We start from the raw sequence: 21274 nt of genomic DNA on the forward strand, positions 1-21274 counted from the left end.
CTACTTATACTACTTATAATAGTTGTACTTTACAGGAGATCAATCTGTTACAGCATTAATCAGGTCTCAAATTTGTACAGCTAACATGTGGTTTGGGTTATGTACTCTTTTACTTTATCATTATCCAGTTAGGTTTACTAAAGTAATAAAGGAATTATATTAAAAATAATAATCCTTAAGTAATATTGATTCATATAATCCACAAGAATTGTTAATAGCATTATTTTTGTTTACATGTGACTGTACCAACGGTGATGTGAACGTGCCAGTCGACACATCATTCTTCTATTGGATTTGGCCACATGTGCTAAACTGTGCTCCATGGCTGTTCCCTGTGCCGCCCCACTTGAAAGGGAGAGGAAGTCAGTATTTGTGTGTGTGCCTGCAGTGACGATTAAACAGATCATTATGGAGGAAATATGATGTCATTCGACTGTAGATAGTCTATGTGCTGAAAAATGTACCTTCATGTGCATGAACGACCCTGGTTCATCAATATGACACAGCATAAAAGGAAGCATGCAATGTAATTAATCACTTCTCTCTTTGTCACAAAACAAGCATTAACTGAAGGCAAGGTTTCACCGCAGATCATCAAAAGAGTGTTCTGTGGTCTCCGCTTAATGTGGGACAATGACAAATAACTGTGGTTGACAACTGAAATGTGTTTAATCATAACCAAAAACTTGTGCGTATGCTGAAAAAAAAACTTCCCAAGCAAACCTCATTCTTTAGTTAATGCAGCAAAATAGTTGTTTTCTAAATATATTATATATTTGAGTAAGAAAAATCAATAATAACCAGTATTAATTACATCTTTTTCCTTATTCATCTTCAAAACCAACTTTTTCTGGAGTGATGAGGTGAAAATGCAGCCCGGGTGGAATGCCAGCCCCTTACAGACACTTTAGTGTTTCTTACAGGCATGTTTTTAGCGGTAGGAAGAAATCCAACCAAATATTAGAAATGAACCAGAGACCCTTCGGATATAAGGTGAAAAAAACACTGTTGTGCTATGACACTGAATATTAGTTATAACAACAAATCAAAGTCGCATGTAGTGGCTTTTCACATTATAGTTTATTACAGGGGTTTATAAAATTGCCAAGTACATTTAAGATCCATTGTAACAAAAAAAAAGAAAGGGCGATAAAACATTTATATTTAAACTAAGTGAAATGTGGATTTGTAAAAAGAGAAAATAAAATATTATGTACAGACAAACTCAATAATCAACATGTAGTCGCATGGCACTCAAATATAAACATACCCCACAAGTGCTTTTGTGTTTATTAATATTAACTAATGTAATGATGGTAATAAAGATAATAGAATAATTACAATAACATAAATCATATTAACATTTTAAACACTGTTTACAATATAACTGCCATTCGTGTCATTCTAAATATAATAATATTTACCAACAAACTTTATTTATACTAGAACTCTATTCTGGAAAATAACAAAAATAACACTTAAAATAATATTTATTACAATAATATTAATAGTAATAATATTACAATATTAGATAATGCAATGATTTCCCAATTTCTATTTGCCTACACAATCACCATTTGCATGTAGACCAGACAAACTTCCCTTGCACACTACTGTAGCCATCTACTTCCTGTTAGAAAGCGGTACATTTGAAGCAGCAGATTTTATTTCATTTCATTCAAATATTAATAATAGAAAGATCAGTGGCATGTTTTATCCAACAAAAATACTTCTACGTATGATGTGTGAAAGAAGTGATAAAGATCTTCCATAGGGTTTTTTTTTTTAATTCCACCAAAGGTTCTAGTGACCCTCTCTTTCAATCTTACTGCAAGTCACTCACGAAAAGAGTTCATGTGAAGTGGCATTGAAGGTTAAATTTGACAAAAAACAACACACTTATGATTGGCAAATCTGACCTTTTTATCCATTTGCATCATAGTGTTGCAAGGTGGAGCAGCAGGAAAAAGAACAGTCCCACTCAGCAGAGGCCAGACAGTGCTCTGCTCAGACACGTGAATAACATCCTGACTCTCAAGCAGCAAATATGGTGGCCTGCAAACTCTGTGTTCTGTAGTGATCTTTTCGGAATCTATACTTTGCAGTATGAACTTAGTCTTTGTCCCCAAAATTCAGCTTGTTTTGAAAGTCTTGTGTCTATTCAGACACACATACACCTGATGCAACCTGACATCATGGAGACAACACGAAGAAAATTCAACATGACATCAATACAATAAAATAAAATAAAAAACAGAAAACAAAACAATTATAATAACACACAGGTTGAGCATTTTTTATGATCTCTCTTTCTCTTTTTCATTCTCACACACATACATACACAAACACACACTCTGTTTGTAATAATATGATAATAAATTGTCACTTATGTGCAGGTACAGAAACAACATAGTGTTGGATTAGTCTAGATAGTCTTCCTGTTCTACGTACACACCTGAGTAATTACACCCTCCTTTAATTCTTTCTAGCTTACACTGTTTTCTACATTCCTAAATGCCTGAAGCCACCCTACCTCCAAATAGGTACACCCACGCACACTCATTCACACAGTCTCTCACACACACACACACACACACACACACACACACACACACACACACACACACACACACACACACACACACACACACACACACACACACACACACACACACACACAAATGACCAAAAACATGCGTACATATAGATAAGTATTTGTTTTACAGACATACATAAAAAAGAACAAGCAACAAACACGCACAAACCCTGAAAGATACCCCTGTACTAGACCTCAGGCTGTAATAAGAATGATTCTTCATGATACTTCACTGTGAGCACACACTTGCCCATACCCTGTGAAATCGACTTATCTGGACACACATAACATTCCTCTTTCTTCTTGAAACCTTCAGTATATTAAAATGTTTTTCATCTTGTGCCCTTCCTCTCACAGCATCACTAAATGGTCTTAGCATCGCTTAATGGTCTTTGCATTGCTTTTTTTATTATGCTTTTTTTTTTTATAGAAAAAGATAGACTGTACATTTTTGGCAAACAAAAAGTGACATCTTGAAACTGACAAAGAAGAGTGTCTCTCTCAACTCACTAGATTTTTGCCGGTTAAAAAAAAAACAAAAACATTATATGTTAAAAATCATCCATTCTTCCACTTTTCCCCTCTCACACAGCGGCACCCAGCATCTCGTCTGTCTTGGACATGATCTGGTTCTGGTTGGAATCCAAGCCAAAGAACTTGACTCGGAGGCCATCGGTAGGGTGGACCACAGGGACAGAGATCAGACGTGGGAACGTCCGTGTGGCCAGCTCGAAGCGGCTTCCCCCGGCCAGCTCTATAGCCAACAGCTTAAGGAAGAGCACGGCTAACTGTTTCCCCAGGCATGAGCGCACACCACCTCCGAAGGGCAGGTAATTGAAGCGGCCCTCGCGATCCTCGCTGCGCTCTGCACTGAAGCGATCAGGGTCAAAGGCAGCCACGTCCTTAAAAACGGCTGATGTGTCATGAGTGTCTCGGATGCTGTACATTACACCCCATCCCTTAGGAACTTGCACTCCCTATGTATGAAAGATAGAGAAAAATAAGGTGAGCATATAAATTATATAACTTTTAAAACCTACAGTATAAAGCAGTTGTGACTTATGGACAGTCCTGCTTCTTTTGTAATGTAATAGTATTATTAGCTACCTTAACTAATAGCTGAACTTTTTTTAACTATAAACTACTACTATACTTTTTTAACTATAAGCTACAAGCAACAGTTATTCTGCAGCATAACTAATGCTCTGAAGACAGCTCACTGCTGTTACATCAATGCTGCTTTGTTCCTGGTGTGTTTTCTTTTTTCTAAAACTAGAAACATCGAGTGAATGAGCAAAATGTCAGTTTGTCTGCTTAGACAGAATCTTTCTGTCAAAAACTGCCTTGCATATAAAACAGATGGTCTGTCTTGCTGCCTGAAGTATTGCTTATACTGGCATGTGGTATAAAGATCAGTTTTTGTCTGCCATCTTTTATGGTGATGTAACTGGTGATACATTTTTTTTTTTTTGGCTCTGGGAGGTCTCACTACAGCCAGTGTAAAAACTATAGCCATTTCTATCAGCTCTGGAATGGGAAAACAGGGAATTCACTTGGTTTTTTTTACTGACAGGAGAAAATCGGCATGGTTCTGTGATTATATAGTCCATCTACACTAGACATACAAGGTACAAAGACGTAATCACTGAACCAACGGCCTAAGCAAATAGCAAGGCAAATGTCCACCGTAACCGAGCTCTTGTTTTCTTTCGGTTCACACATCCAAGGCTTTGCAGTTTTTAGGGGATACAGTTCTCCTAGATTAGCTTGAAATTAATGAGCCAATATTGGAAGCAAATTGTCTATTCATATCCCGCATCCTTTTGCGTTCAAGTGAAATGGCATTTTTGCCAAGAAAATCCTGTTCTTGTTTGGTTTGACTGCTTTTTATATTTTTTTGCACTACTTTTTTAAAGTATTGGACATTTCACAGATGGTTCTGTTCTTAATGTTGACCACTGTACCTCAGACTTTATTTTACTTCACTGTATCATTTGCACATTTGCACATGCATAAAAACAATATCCATGTGCTCCGAATCTCATATGTATCGGTGGGTGATTTAAATGAAAGGAAAAAACAATATAAATTGTCTTAAATTTTGGGGACACCAGAGCAGCTTTAGGGAATTATTAAAATTCACATTTAAAGTGATATTTATTTAATAGCATGTTTAATATTTTTTCCCTGTCAAACTGTACTAGCGGGATGAACACCATTCTTACCTCAGCTGGTGTTTTGATGAGGTTTACTTGGTTTGAGATGTTGTTGACCAGAAAGGCCATAGCAAAAAATTTACACATTACAGAGGTAATCATATTCACAATTTATGTCATACTATTCATCAACACATTTAAAGATCCTCATGCCCTGAGGGGTCATGGGAATCATCTAGGAAGAAACAATAATACTAATAATGTAATAATAACTAATAATACAATAATGCTAATTTACACTGAAGCTTAAAAGGACCCAGACCTTGCCAGTTAAATGCATCTCACAGCATAACAAAACTGCTTATTTATTTTTATTTGTTTCTTTTGGTAACTAGCAGCATGGTTTGTGTGACTTACGTCAAGTTCAAAGGTCTGCATGGCGGTGCGGTAGCCTCCTGACACTGGTGCAAAGAGGCGCAACACCTCCTTGATGACACAGTCCAGGTACTTAAGGCTGTAGATGCTGTCAAGTCTCAGTTCGCCCTGCGACAAGCAGCCATCATGCAAAAGGCCGCAGTTACGCAGCTCCTCACGCATCTTCTCCAACACCGCGGGGTGTCGTAGTAACTGCATGACCAGAGAGGTGCTGGCACTTGCTGTGGTGGCAAAGGCAGCAAAAATCAACTCGATGGTGGACTCCTGGAGATTAGATAAAGAGAGATAAGAGATCTTAGATAACAGACCTACAGGTAACATGCTAAATAACCGATATTAGCATAGCACTTGGAATCTTAATATCTCCTCACAAAATGACATGGCCTACAGTGCAGCAAATCCTAATGACCACAACATTGGTGTCTTTTCCTGCTTAGCATGTGTTTTGCGAAGTAGAAAGGAAGCACACTCCTCTCTTTGGCTTGGCAGCCATATTGCATGGGTCAGGTTTTTGCTTTCATTTGTTTAATTGGTATACCAGTAAGCTAGTGTTGACAGGCCTGAGGGATCCACCCATCTGCTCCTGTCTGAAAAGGCAGCAGCATGCCTCTAACTCAGAGGGATTACAAAGTCAAAAAAAAATTGCTATGATTGTGTCAGAGAATGGAAGTCAAGGATTTGGGGTGGGACTTTTATTTTGGCTTCTCAGAAATCCCACAAAGAGGGAACCATAAAAAAAGTTGTGCAAGTGTGTGTTTTGGTGCAACAAAGACAAAATCGAACCGACATATACTTTTATATATGTTATACTGTATGTACTTTTACATGTAAAAAGTATTATGATTAAAAAAACAAAGGGATGGTTTTTCTTGAATGTTCCCAAATGAACTCGTCAATACATCAATATCTGATTGGGAGAGGACGAATTTGCAGCAAAAATAGAATGATCTTAAAGTTGTGGATGGCTTAACATTTTCAGGCATTCAGGCTGTGATTAAAAATCTACTGGTCTTAATTTAAATCCCATGTTCTTCATGCATAGTTACACAGTACCCTACAAGAAAAATAAAAATTCTACTTTGAACAAGGAGTAAGGATATAAGTATGTGCCATCTAAAACTGGGGGTTAATAAGGAGTGGTACGAACCTTGAGCTCCTGCATACTAAGCTCTGTCCCATTCTCTTTAGCACTCTCCAGAAGCACATCCAGGGCATCACTATAGTCCTTTCCCTGTGTACACAATGGTTTCTCTCTGATGGCTTTCTCTATGGCCTTTTGAAGGGTGTCCCTTGCACGAATGCCCTGAACAAAAACATGAACAAATACCAGACTGTAACTACGATGGACTGCAAATTTAATGTAATGCTTCAGGTTCTTTGTGAAAAATAGGATGCAAAATAAGTTATGTGATGCTGCAGCCTCTTACCTTTCTGTAGCCACTAAAAGGCAAGTCAATGGGCAATGAAAAAACATTGTCCACAAACTCCTGGAAAGTGTTAAAAAGGAAGTGCATTTCTTCATCGGATATGCGGAAACCAAGGAGCACCCGGGTGGCCATCTGAAAGGACAGGTGCTGAGACTCACGGTACACATTGATGGGATTTGCGTTGGAGCTCCACACACGTAGAGTCTCCTGGATCACCTGCTGGATTTTAGGCAAGTAGCTCTCTAGTGCTTCATGGCTGAAGACTTTAGCGAAGATCTGGCCAGAGATAAAAAAAGAAGAGTTGATTAAGAGTTGATTATTACTCTTAATTTAGCTAGTATATTACAGACAAATAATTATGCACACTCTTATAATGTTATACTATATGCCTCAGTACTGCGTATCAGTTAAAGTAGCACAGTTTGGTCTAATAGTAGCACCTGGCACTAAGCAGCAGGGTTATGCCACTATTACTGACACTTTTTTATAATAAACAATCTTTACAAAAAACTGCTATAATTTCAATTCAGTTCTGCTCTACATATACTTGTGAAGTCTAAAATGAATGCAAAAGCATGTCTTAAGACTTTTGAGAGCAAGAAACAGGTGTGTGGATTCTTTTTTTAAAACGTTGATTCCCACAATTCCACTGAGCCCAAAAAAAAAAAAACTGAGACCAAGTTTAAAAGAAATAAAGGTAGAAATGTCATATAAATATTATGTTGAAGACACACTGAAGCAGCTGTAGCACTAGTTTATTTTCCTTTCATCATGAGACATGGAACGTTCTCATTAGCTCACAAGTCCCCACTATTTTTGACCTTTTCACTTTTTATTGCCTCCCTTTCCCCATCCCTCCATTATAGTAGACCTGGACAGAGAGAGTTTCCTTCTCCATCAGCAGAGAGAGTGAGCAGGGAAGGTAAGATTTTCCTGGCTCTGGTAGTGCATTTCAAATGTGTCTCATTCGCGCCGGTTTGTTTGGTGAAATAACATCTATGTTCTCCCTTAAAAAGTCCAGCTTTGCCAACTAACAATAGTACTTTTTATGTGCCATCCCACCCCAAATACCTTGGCTCTGCCCAGCTTTTCCAGAGTTGTAAAGATGGTGGCTTGGTGCCGGTGGCAAAACTCTTGCGTCCTTCCTTTATCTCTCACTTATTCTCACTGTCTCGATGCAGCATTGCATTTTGCTCAGTCTTTGCTCTTTACTCTTTTAAACCCAACCCACATGTGTTGGTCTATGTTTCTTTTTCCTTTTGTTTCTGCCATACACAATACAGATGTACTGTAAGTAAAATACACCCAATGACAGTCCACAAGCCATTGGGGCATTTAATATATTATCGGGGGGAAAAAATTAAGCCACTCCTCTGTCTTCATTACAAAAATAGGGGTTTCTTGTGTTCTCTTATACATATACACTGACATACACATCCTTTCTGAAACGTCCCTGCCTTAATCATTTCCATATGTCTTAAATTATATGAAACAGCTAAAAGCTGCTGGTTTGAACAGAATGTAAAGGCTTCTTTCTTCTTTTTTTCCTTTTCTCACTCCCTCACCACGTCCCTCTGACTTACTATGCTTCGATCCACGCTTCTCCCCCTCTCACTCTTAGAACTAAAACACAATTCCATACTCAGGAAAGGAAATGTGCGAAAAAGCTGGATTTTTAGGATTAAAAGACTCTGACCTCTACTGGCCAATGTCGTGGATACAACAGTTTCACTTTATTCACTTTATTGTCCCAATGAATAATTGAATGACATCCCATGTCACCTCATCATTTTCCCAACAGGAAAACTAAACTCTACATTCTTTTAACATCTCTGTCTCTCTCTACCTGCATTTATTTGGAAAATGTGCTGAAAATGTGCCAAAAGTACAGTGAAAACAGGTGAAGAACATTGCGGTCCATGGCAAGACACTGAAGGTAAAAATAAATAAGATTTGCACTCGGTGTCAGCTGCTTTAGTGGCACTTCTACTTTTAAAACATTTGTGCACATTGTACATGCTTTCAAACCTTCAACAGCAATTTATAACTAAATTCTGCATGGGATTTCCAGGAGCAGATTTGCTTCTAGGGCATGTCTGGGGCCATCTAACCCAAAGATCTTAGGGAAGCAGTAAGAATTAGGGTTTTGCCCTGGCGTGTGTTTGTGTTATTGTTGTGAGTGTTGTTTTAGTGTTAGAAGCCCCAGGCCATCACAAGGCACTCCTCATGTAGCTTTAGTGATGGATTAGTTCAAGAGCTGAGTCTTATTGGCATAAATCCTAGAACAGCTTCCAAGTGTGCTGAGGGGGAAATTTCCATCACAGACATAATGGAGACATAAGCAAGGAATTCATCAATGACACGTTTGTTGAGAAAGGTGGATGGAATACGACTACCAGAATTTGATTGCTGGTCAACTTTTCTTCTCAGTAGCATATATCTGAGCTCATATGGAAGAACATAAATAGTGAATTATTAAGCTTTGCTGCATTTTTGAACATGAATGTGTATACACATGACACTGCAGTCTGTTTAACGTGGCTAGCACAGCTCCAGCCTGCCACAGGCCTCAGAGTTAGATAAGGCCGTCTTTGTGCGGCTGAGGCAGGCTGACTAATTAGTGATAATTAGTGGGGCTTGCATGAGGCCCCAGGCCTGTAGGATTAAGCAGACTGATTACACTTCTCTGACCCCTTAATGGGACAGGTGTGTGAGGGAAACCCGAGCCCATGTCTGCCTGGATGGGATCAGACATCGCAAAAGAGCCATTTTGGCCCTGGACAATAGGTCAGACTGGAGGACAGAGGCTTAATAATATCCTGCTAGTGAGCTGATATCTGGGGCCAAAGTGGAATGGGACAAGACAGAGAGAATGAAATGTAATTCTCTGTCTCTATCTGGCCTAGTATCTCTCTCTCTTTTTGTCAGGCTTTGTCCCAGAGAGCCTGGTCTGTTCTCTGTTCGGGCCTTTCTGTATTGCTCTCAGTATCTCTCAAGAAGGCAGCATTAAGAAAGAGAACGGTACACCATAGAGCCAACCACTGATAGAATGTAGACATGTTCATGTATCTGTACATTCTGAATATGTGTTTTAAATGTTTGCAAATGTTTTAACTGTATTTCTATTTCTGTTTGTACAGTTATTAGTTTTGGTTCTGCCTTCAGTATTTTCTGTCATTTATTTGGATCCTACATTAAAACTAGCCGCCTAATTGGTTTATTTTCAGCCACAAACTTAATACCTGACTGCTTGCCTGTTGTGTGTTTATTATTTTCTCATATTATACTTGGTTACATCTCTTTTGTGTGTTTGTGTGTTAGAGGGAACCTAGCTTATACATGTTAAGTTCTTGTGACTTGTCACTTGCATATCTTTATGTGAGCATGTGTTCCTATGTATGCATATGGGTGGTTTTATGAAACTGATCTCACCTTCCTCTTCTTGCGGTGGATGTCTCCAATGGAGTTGGCAAGGCTGTTGGGCCCTAGGAGAGTGCTGGTGCTCTGAGGCCAGTCCACACTCACCAGACTGTGTTCCCCCATTAACACCTTCCGTACATTCTCTGCTCCTGTCACCCGGATAACTGGACGGCCCAACAAGTGAGTTTTAAACACATTACCATACTTCTGCCTCCTTGAAGCATGGAACCCAGCACCCTTCATGAAAGAGGAGAAAAAGCATGGTTAGGAGTAATTCTATTCGATAACCAAACTGTAAATACTACAAAGCATTTAATTCTACATTCTGAGACCTAAAAACAATGGTTATAAAGGGAGCTAGAATGGATCAGTGTAATTCTCAACAGCATGGAAAACATGACGTATTACAAGCGACAATTTTTATTGTATATATATATATATATATATATATATATATAATGTTCCCATGGGTCTTTGCTAAAAAGGCTCAGTTAGGTCTCCTACTACATACAGGGCTCATAGGCCCCAACTTTCCCATCTTAGTATAAGCTGGAGGGCTTTTGGAGTCGTTAGTAGGATATTACAGCACGGATGAGGTGCTAGCACAAATACCCACATAGAGCAAAGCAGTGTCAGTCCCAAAGGGTTACCCCATGAATTTGTTTCTGTTTTGCAAGGTTTCAAAGGTCCAGTTCGTGGCAGACATTCTGTAAGTGGATTAGTTGTAGCGATTAGCATTGAGGGGCTCTAGTTTATCCCCTGTGATCACAGGGGAGAAGTGATCTAATGTGCACTTGTGTCAGTGAGTTGATCCAATACATCCTGTGAACTTTCTGCTCAGGTCTAAGGTTTCAGCACAGAAACACTGGTTGCCTAAATAATGGCAGCCAATGATCAGACCTGTAATCACCTAAACATATCAAGACACAAAACACAGGCTGACTAATCCGTTTCTTTAACATTACACGTATAAGCCAGTTTAAAAATGTTTCTTTCAAAACACTTTTTATCATATTAGCACAGCCCAGCTTCACATTAGAAAAGACCACTTTACCAACCCAGTTTTACTGCAGTCTTAACGCACAATTTGCGACATTATTATATTAAGCAATTTGAATCCAGTAGCTGACATTAATAACTTTGTAATCAGTAATGTAATGGTTTTGAAAAGTCAAATTAAAAGTGTTATGTACTTCATCTACAACCATCTATTACCATGTTCCACTTAGATTAAAATTTAGAATGGCATTAGTTCACGTGAGGAATTGCCAAATGCTGGAGGTATAATGCAGGAATTTTGTTGCATAAAAAAACACTGCACAATTGCTGCAAATTGGAAGAACGAGTTGTCCTGTTGCAAATAGCCCTTTGCACCTTATTCCAAACATTTCCCAAACCATCACACTGTTAGCCCCAAATTTGTACTACTCATATTATAACACATAGAATCTGCAAACCTGATTGCTAATTTTGCAAATATTTGATGAACCCTACAGTTAGGATAACTAAATATCCTAAAATAGTAGTGTTTAAAATTAATTGATGATTTGAATGGCTGATGTGACAAATTGGAAATTCAGTGTCCCTTCATGTAAGTTGCAGGTATTAGGTATTCGGCAGTTGACCACTTGTCTAAGGGGATCCCAAATCAAGTGATTAGAATATGGCCCTCACAAGTAGGTAAAACAGAGAGGAGCTTCATGGCTATGGGCCAACTTGGCTTAAATGGCCTTCCTAATCAGAGTAATGTCTAATGCTCGGTGCAGGGTGCGGCCGGAGGGGAATAATCGCGCTGCAATTAAGGCTTTCTCAGACAGCTATGGTGATGTAAAGCAGAACAGTCCTGCACACAGTTGAGCCCAAGCCCTATTCACACAGGGTTAGTTTTTTATGTGAAGTTAGGGTTATAATGTTGTGTATCTCTGAGATTTTTTTCCATCCTAGTCTGTCGTCAGTAGTTTTTACAGACTGGGCATTTGTGTATCTAGATTATTTACACTGGGATTTAGGTCAGTCATTATGTTCCCAAAACATACCTACGCACAGCCTACATACACATTATTGCTATACCGCTTACATGAAAAATTCTAGTAAGTGTGGATCATGCATAAAATGTCCATGTGTCCTTTGTCTATTTTCTTTAAAGAGACTCTCATTTCTGTGACTTATACAGAGGTTGTATATCCAGTGAAAAAGAATTATTTGTTACATATAATTATAGTCATCCTCTGGCAACATCTAAATTAATTCTCTGGCAACCTGTCTATTGAAATCCATATACAGAAAACATATCCCACTTAAATAGTACTTAAGAGTTACTAGTGAAAATGAGACAAAACAAACAAGCAAAATTCCCTCTTAAACATACACTGGCAGCATGTCACATGATGTACAGTAATGCATGCTAGACAAACGTTTTATCTGAAGTGCGGAAGTAAGAAGCTATGACCAAGTTGTTAGTAGCTAAGGCTCTTGCTCTTTATAATACACAGTAATTGACTGCAGCCCTTGGGAGTTCTGCAATGCACATAAAGACCCACTGTAGCCTTACAACCTCGTACACACACATGCACACTCACATACTGGTCCAACAGCAGGGAACTTAGTTGAAGCTGTTTGCTCACCTTTCCCCCCTCTTCCATCCTTAATGCAAGATTTGTGACCTGTTTCTCATAGCACACAGTACACAAACGTTTCTTTCGAAGGGATAATTTTAGCTGCATGGAGGATTTTTTCTGCTTGTTTTGCTGATAGGGAGGGCAGAATTTATTCACTTCAGCACACTGGCACTGGAGTCTCAATTTGAACATGTGTTTATGTTGGTATTATAGCCCGATTATAGTAAAAAACAAAAACTTGGCAGCATTAACACACAATTATGCGTTTATCATATCCAAGGTCAAATGAACAGTTGTTTACATGATTCCAGGACAAGTTTTCCTTTTGGAAATGTTATTTATTTATGTGATGGGGAGATTAAAAGAAATATGTGATCAATCTGTTTCTGTAATTGCTGCAGGCAAAGTGTTTTTGTCTTGTCGTTGCACATACTTCTTACATGTGTTCTGTTATTTTGTAGATGCAAGATGTTTCTTAATCACTCAATGTTTGTGTCAAGGTCATATCATGTGGCAAAAGTTTTATGTGGTTAATGAGTTAATGTTTTCTTATTTAAGTAAAGGTTTTAAATGATGGACTTTCAATTATCAAAGAAGGTTTGGTTAGCCATTCTTTGATAAAGACCAAATCCAGAATTCCTAAAGTTGTTCCAAATACACTTCATAAGCCTACCCTTCCCTAAACGCCTAATCTTAACCCCTAACCGTAATCATAACCTTAACCATTTTCTGATAAGTTGATGTATTAATGCTAGAAATTGGTAAGAGTTAACCACATGTGCTGAAGGAGGAATGAACCGGAAAATAATACTTTCAAATAAATAGTAGAATATAATCACTCATCTGAGATTTTGTTTAAAACTAAGCTTCACACATTGCATATTGGTCATGGGATTTTTTTTTTATGTATAAACTGCTGGACCAAACAGTTATATAGCAATTGGCATGCCATCTATATATTGGGTTGTAAATGAGAAAAGGCTTAATATTGTCTGCAATTCTGAGGTGTTTAAATTATGCTTATGATTTACCTCTGTTCACCTCAGAAATGGCAAGAACCTTTAAGAAACAGTAAAAAAACATTAATGAATAAGCATTTTGTGATGGCAGGTGCCATCACTGTTCCTTTTAACTTTTTAAATATGTTGTTTTTTTGTCTCAGACTTTTTCTGTATTTATTTCTTCTCTAATGTAATCAATATCAGTGATCATTTAAAGGAAAATTAATGACCACTGTAATGTAGATTTAGTGAGACTAGGGCTCAGCCATTCAGTCATCATTTAGTAAATTCTGCCTAATAGGATGAACTGTGGATGATGTTTTAGTTTGCAGCAGAATGCTGAAGAGAATAAGTGGCAGGTATTCTTGGCGACTTCTTTAAAAAGCAAAGCTGATTTGTTTATTTAGTGTGTAATGGCATCCCACTGTACAGATGATGTAGTGATGGGATTGAGACTGTGTATCAGTGTCAGAGTGTAGGAATAAACATAGAGAAGCGTGTGTGTGTGTGTGTGTGTGTGTGTGTGTGTGTGTGTGTGTGTGTGTGTGTGTGTGTGCGTGTGTGCGTGCGTGTGTGCGTGTGTGCGTGCACTGAATTTAAGATGGTCACCACATTCTGTGTTAAAGTAATGTGATCCAGACATGAACATATTAAGTAAGTGTGAAGGCAAACTGTAACACTAGCACATTCGTGTACATGCAAAGACACACAAGTCCATTTTTAGCCAAAAAACATTACAAGGAGAAACAAATGTTGCATCTTTCACCGGGATGTGAAAGCTGAGTATTTGGGTGTACATTTAGTTTCCCTCCAATGCAGTTTAACCTCTTGCCGACACCTAAATCTCGTCATCACACCCTTCAGGAGTTTGTGTTTGTGTGTGTGTGTGTGTGTGTGTGTGTGTGTGTGTGTGTGTGTGTGTGTGTGTGTGTGTGTGTGTGTGTGTGTGTGTGTGTGTGTGTGTGGAGGATGTCTACACTCCTGTTGGCTTTTGGTTTGTGAGAGAAAGAAACAGTTCTCAGAGCAGCACTATAGTTCATAGACAAGGCCGCCTTTCACACACGCAGCATGGGAGCGCTCCACACATCTACCTACATACACAAATACAGAAACCTCATAATGTGCATTTCACAGTCAACTTAAATAACCCCGCAATCCAATAGTTAATAGTTTAATCAAAGTTCAGTAGTATTACATATGACACAAAAAAATTGTGGTGAAGAAAGGAGAGAATAAAAAAATGGAAATTAGAAATCGAGTGTGCAAGGGACAATAACAAAGTGACTGAGAGAGGGTGAGGGCATTATGATGAACGATAGCAAGGGATGGTGCAAAATGGGCTGCACAGTGATTGCAGCTTAAAAGCTGGATGAGTCGATCCTCTGGAAATAGCAAGGAAGGCTGAGACAAAAAGCTGAGGGAAAGTGAGCGGGGTGTGGCAGCCCAGATGACATTTGGCTAGAAGGTGAGAAATGTCCGCCCCCTTCTCATGAAGCCACCAAAGCATAGACATGCCGAGAAAGAACAAGAAAAAAAAAGAGAAGGAAAACCCCAAAAGGGCGACTGACGCACGAAAGTGCCACACACCCTGGAAAAGCAATGAGGTAATAATCTGCAGCTTACTCTCTCTCACTGATACACACAAACTCTGTTGTATGCTGGTCCTTTTATTTCCGTCCACACACGGATGTCTTTTGCATATATTTATGAAGAGGTTTATAATATGTATATCATCCAAAGACTGTCTAAGCAGCTGTTCAGACAGGTCAAAAACGTGTTGCAAAAAGTGCTGTATCAGTTAAGAGCCATTCTTTCTCCACTACAAAAAAAAAAAGATGAGATGAAGTTGGAAGAATGATGTTAACAGGCTCACGGGAAAAAGAAAAATTTCATCACTGAGTTTAGGTTTGTTCTTTTGTTTCCTCCTCTTAACCCACATGTATTTAGACTGTCAAGTTTATTTATGCAGAAAGCCTAAACCCTGCTTCGCTCAAAGGAATGAAGGGTTAGTAGTGGTGGTAAAAAAGGAGAAATGAGGAAATGGCCAGATTGAGAATGTGTTTGGAAAGAGAGACAAGTAAAGAGGATAGATGGAAGAACAAACAGAGACTCAGACTCAGCCGCACTGGATGTTGAAATAGTAGTAGGTACCAGATGTGTGTGTGTGTGTGTGTGTGTGTGTGTGTGTGTGTGTGTGTGTGTGTGTGTGTGTGTGTGTGTGGTGTGTGTGTGTGTGTGTGTGTGTGTGTGTGTGTGTGTGTGTGTGTGTGTGTGTGTGTGTGAAAACACAGGACAGATCTGTTCTGGTCTAGCCTGGCTTGGTCATGAAGAGGTTAAGATGCCATTCTCAATAGTTTCTTTTACATTTGAAAGAAATTTATCAGATATTTTACAAGGGGTGCAATAAAGGGGACTACTTTTTTCCACCAGCCCCTTTTGCACACTGTGCAGCCTAAAATACAAACTAAAAATACAAATTTCTGTGTAAATTGGACACCGGTCGAGTCTCCCTCTCCATAAATGTAGCCTTTGTGGGACTGTGGAAATGTTATACAAATGACCCCTTTATTACCACCACAAAAACTCTTTTAATTATATTTATTCAGATCAGCAAGGGGGTGACCCGCACGCTGGGCTGCTTAGCGGTCGTAGGGGTTTGAAGAAGAGAAGAAAAGGAATTTTTTTGTATGCTTTTTGAAGCACATCAGAAAGACATGGAAAGGGGTCACATAAGAAAAGGAGAATGACAGACACAGCAAAGGGATTTGAAAAACGTAATCCCTGTTTAGACTGGCGCTCACGTAGGCTCCATCTATCTCCACCTCCCTGGCTTTCCCTTTATTTTTTGGCATTCATTCTCTCTCTTCCCCTCTCCATCCCCTAGAAGGTGATTACGTGTTTCAGTGGCTAGAAGTTGCCATATTTATTGATTTAGTGTTGCATGTAACAACATTGCGTGGGGATGGCAGGTTCTCCATGCTAATCTGCACCTTCACTATAAATACACATAATATATCCATGTACTGAAATAGCCAGCTGGAATGTCTCTGTGCATTGGATAACCTCCATTGAGTTAATAATAATGCAAGAGGGAGAGTAAGATAGATAGACACAGAGAAAGTGAGCAAGAGATTAGAGGAAGTAGATAAAGGAGGGATAAATGGAGGACCCATTATTCTTGGATTCATCATCCCAAAAGAGCCCCTGCAACCCGACTGCCAAAGCGGGTGCTGGGGTGGGCCAAGGGCTAAAAGAAAGTGTGGGGTCTTACTGTAATGGAAATGCATTATGAGGAGTCTTGCATGCAGGCTGATGCGTAACAGGTAGGCATCGCCAAAAAACTGTTCTGAACAAGTGCCAGAATTCCCCCAAAATGAATCTAAAGCTGGCTAAACAAGGTGGGCCAGGAGAATAGGCTCCCCTTTGACCTGGAAACAGTATGTGGAGAGAGATTATGGTTGTTCAGTGCAGTGTGAGCGTTCACCCCGGGACCTCTTTTATTCTCACTTTCACCCTCCCCATTGCCACCTCCTGCTGGTGCTGCCAAGCCCCTTGCCACCAGCTTCTTTCTTTCTTTTTCCCTCCACCCCAAAGACAAGAGGCTGCTTGATGGGTTGGTGGTGCGTACCAGAGGTGAAAGGGGGCTGTGCTGCCCCTCACTGTCGTTTCATGCCCATTAATCCTAGATGAGCTGGGAGAGAGAGCAGGGGAGTGAAGAGGGGAATGGTTGACTGAATGAGTATCGCTCTTTCTTTGGCAAGAGTGGGAGTAAATGAGCGAGTGAGCGAACGAGAGGCAGAGAGTGTATGAGTTTATGTTTGTCTCAGGAATGCTGATCAGGCCCCAGGCCTTGTGCCCTTTATCCCAGCAGGGGTTGCTAAAAGCAGTGTGACCCCTCATGGAAGGCTTTGTGGCCCCCATCCACAACCCAAAGTGATCTGGGTCAGGGTGTGGGGGACTGTGAGCTGGGTGAGTGGCATGAAGGGCCGCTTGCCGATGCCCGCTGGGTGACCTGTGCATGAGGACTGAGGGTCTCTCTTCTTGGAAAAAGAGTTCAATTGATTCAGTAATATTTACAAAAAGCTATTTAATGTTACAAATGTTTCATAATGTGTGAGCTTTTTCTATACTAGAATGATAATTCACAGCAACAGCATGTGGACAAGCCTTCTGTTAGGATCCCAATGTAGAAAGGAATTCATAATCTAAAACAAAGATACTGAAGTGTGAACATCCAAGAGAAAATCTAAACATATCGAAACTCAATTATGCATTGCAGACCATTATTTACTGTACATCATGCGTTTAAATAGAACAGTGTAATATGCAACCTGTGCTCATGAATGTATTTATTTTTATTACTATAAAATGATCTTGTGCCAGAAGATTAGTGGCCACCAAAGTAAGCAACAGGTGTGTTTGTGTGTGTGTGTGTGTGTGTGTGTGTGTGTGTGTGTGTGTGTGTGTGTGTGTGTGTGTGTGTGTGTGTGTGTGTGTGTGTGAGAGAGAGAGAGAGAGAGAGAGAGAGAGAGAGAGAGAGAGAGAGAGAGAGAGAGAGAGAGAGAGACAGGAAAGCCACTAAGCCTTGTTGTGTCATCAGCAATCATTTACAATGGGTTCAATCCTATTTTGCATTCTCCATGGTTAATGAAGTGAAAAATTTGGCCAAACTAATGTGTGTGTGCAAGCCCTTTTACCAGTAAACATTTCCCAATGTTTATATATTCCCAATTGACTGTAATATCAGTAAAGTGAAATCATATCATAAATTGTGTAAACATGCAAAACCTGGTCACGTGCACCAGTGTATATGAATACGCTCGTCCAAGGCCTCATCCGAAGGCGAAATATTACTTTATAGTTTGTCCTAACAGGGTTTTAATCGTAGCCTAGTGTTGAGCCAAACTAATAGAAGTGGCCAAGAATGCGAGGAGAGCCTGAATATGAAAATATGTCTTCAGCGCCGTGTGTGGAAACATTACACTTTAACTAACACACCAAAACGTGTCGAGCCTCACGTGCGCACGGTGCATCGCCTGTTCCGAACAAAATGCACCGTTCTAAATAATAGAACATGACAAAATACTGGCATATGTGCAGGAATTTAAATCGGACTGACTTAATATACTGCTCACTTGCCGAGTTTTTGCTTTTCTGTTTTTTCTGTACAGATGCTGCCAGATAGTTTTTCGGAGAGTTTTACGCGCATAGGAGCGCATCTGTTCTGATCTGGATTGTGCATGCACTACAAAGCAGCAACAAACACCTACAACCTAATACACAGTTGCAAACAGTTAAATGTGCGTTCATGAGCTTGTGCTTTCAGGGGAACTGTTTCATTGAGCAGTACATTGTGTAGAAAATACCGCACATACCGCGTAAAATTCGTCTTTCCTTTGGCAGAAAAAAAGTCTCCTAACTTTTTTTTTCGGTGGCAAACAATGGGACTAAACCTTTACACTCTAATTGGTGCTTATTTTGCAGCGGTCTCGGGCAGTTGGCCATCACTGGAAAATACCCAGTTGAACGCAGAAACGTGGAACTCAGCTGCTTTACTCGGATTTCCCTCTTCTACAGCAGTGTAGACCTGCTTAAGTAGCACTGACCGGCATCACGGCTCTCCTTTACTCAAGACAAACGTCGACTCAGGTTTATTTAATGCTTTCCTGTGACATTGCGAGGCAAAGAACGCGTACCGAAAGCGCAATTACGCATGGAACAAATAGCACCGCTGGAAATGTCTGGTGAGTTCTGCGATTCCCCTGCCCGAATCAACGTTTCAACTCGTTTGATTTACAGAACTGAAGCAAAACAAATAAGCAAACCGAGTCAGAACTCAGCTCTACTTTACGCTTCGCGGAGTGATCGCTACGGAGCTCTGGCGCGCGTCAGAAGCCGGTAATTAGACACCACATTGTCGGAACAGCATGCTGCTCTCGTGACAGCGGAAAACAGTGGACTGACCACTAACCGTGTAGCAGGGGAGGTTTTTTTTCCCCTGGACAAACTCTGCCGCGTTCATCCTGAAACACGACCTGGTACGCGAGGCGCACATCCATGAGCACCACTGCTGGACACGGAGCGCACGCGCGCGGATTTAACCGGGGACATCCTCAACGCCTCTTTGCGCCGATTGATAAAACACGCGTTGATGACTAAAGCGTGGTATTCCAATTTCCACATCATTTATAAGTCGCCTAATTTTGCAACGTATTCATCAGAATCGACTTGAATTAACTGTATTAAACGATGGGCTAATATACACTTGTGTCATATAGATTGATGCACATGCACGTGGCAGTTCAGCATTTCGATATGAATCATCAGTAAAAACTGAGTTGAGCAGAAATTAAGGAAGAGAAAAAAAGAAAAAAAAAAGGTGAGCTCCTGATGCGATGGGATACAGTATGTGAGGAAGAAGAGGACACAGCAGAAGAGAGGTGCGCTTACCTGAACTAGCCAATGGCATGTCTCGCCGATGACAGGAAAGCCCATGGAGCCCTTTGGCATAGGCAGCTTGCAGTTTTTGTCCCGCGTGGCGGTCCATCGGAGCTGCCAGAGCTGCTGAGATACGGCGATCAGGAGCGCCACTGAAGCCAAGCACGCGGCCAGCGTGGCCAGCGCAGACACCAGGTCCAAACTCCCGAAGAGCATTGCGACGAGCGCCCTGGAAAGCTCGAGTAGATTTCAGCCTTTTTTTTTTTTTTTTTTTGATAGCAGCACTGATTTTCTCCCCTGATCTGCAGGTATTTCACTAAATGATGGACCGAACTTCAGCTGTACTTTCCAGAAGTTTATCTCTCACATTACCTGTAAAAGTTCCCTAACGGTAAGAAAACTTGGGAATTGAATCAATTTGCATCCAAATAGAAATAAGTCGTAGTACAACTATGATGACATCTTTGTTTTTCAAAAAGGTCTATATGGATGTTGATTTTTTTGTTGTTGTTTTTTAAAGAATGACAAATTGCCTTGAACTTGTCAGACTATAGCATAAGCACGTGGGAAAGATGATGACAATTTTAAACTCGTCTTAAAAGTATCGAAGTGAGACCCTAAAAAGGGTCCTGACCAAAATAAAAAAAAATTATAACTTATAAACTATTTTTGATACAGTCATAAAGTACTGGACATAAGGTTAAATAAATGAGTAAAAGAAGAAGGATTAATCCTCTGCGGCTTGTGCACGGATGCTGATGTCTACAGAGCGCAAGAAAATCTTCAAATGACTGTAGGACGTCTGTCTACCTTCTCTTCTGATGCTCTCTCTCTCTCTCTCTCTTTCACTCTCTTTCTCTCTTCACATAGTTTCTCAACGTGAGTTCGAAACGCTAAGCGAGCTCCCAATGTGTGTTTATATAGCGGAGGCAGCGAGGCGGTGGGCCAGGGCGCGCGCGGCCTTTAGCCCCCCCCACCGGAGCGAGGCGGAGCGCGCTGGAGCGTGCGGGGTCTGGACACATGCCCAATGCCGGGGGGAGAGAGAGAGAGAGAGAGAGAGAGAGAGAGAGAGAGAGAGAGAGAGAGAGAGAGAGAGAGAGAGAGAGAGAGAGAGAGGTGAAAAGTTTTCGAAGTCTTTCGTTTCTTTTCCCCTTTACTAGTATGAACTTTCCACCTGCGCGCC

General features: G+C 40.2%; 1 protein-coding gene across 1 annotated transcript; it reads right to left on the minus strand.

The window, feature by feature from the left end:
* Positions 1–1058: 1058 nt before the first annotated feature.
* On the minus strand, positions 1059–21069 carry cyp26b1 (cytochrome P450, family 26, subfamily b, polypeptide 1). Its single transcript, XM_083542336.1, has 6 exons — positions 20104–21069; positions 10047–10271; positions 6615–6890; positions 6335–6490; positions 5170–5451; positions 1059–3573 (listed from the first exon to the last, which is right to left on the minus strand). The coding sequence occupies exons 1-6, from the start codon at positions 20305–20307 to the stop codon at positions 3181–3183; spliced, it is 1536 nt and encodes a 511-aa protein (XP_083398462.1). The 5' UTR covers positions 20308–21069; the 3' UTR covers positions 1059–3180.
* Positions 21070–21274: the final 205 nt, after the last annotated feature.

This window comes from Silurus aristotelis (assembly GCF_946808225.1).
Source record: "Silurus aristotelis genome assembly, chromosome: 5".
In the NCBI taxonomy this organism is placed as follows: Eukaryota; Metazoa; Chordata; class Actinopteri; order Siluriformes; family Siluridae; genus Silurus; species Silurus aristotelis.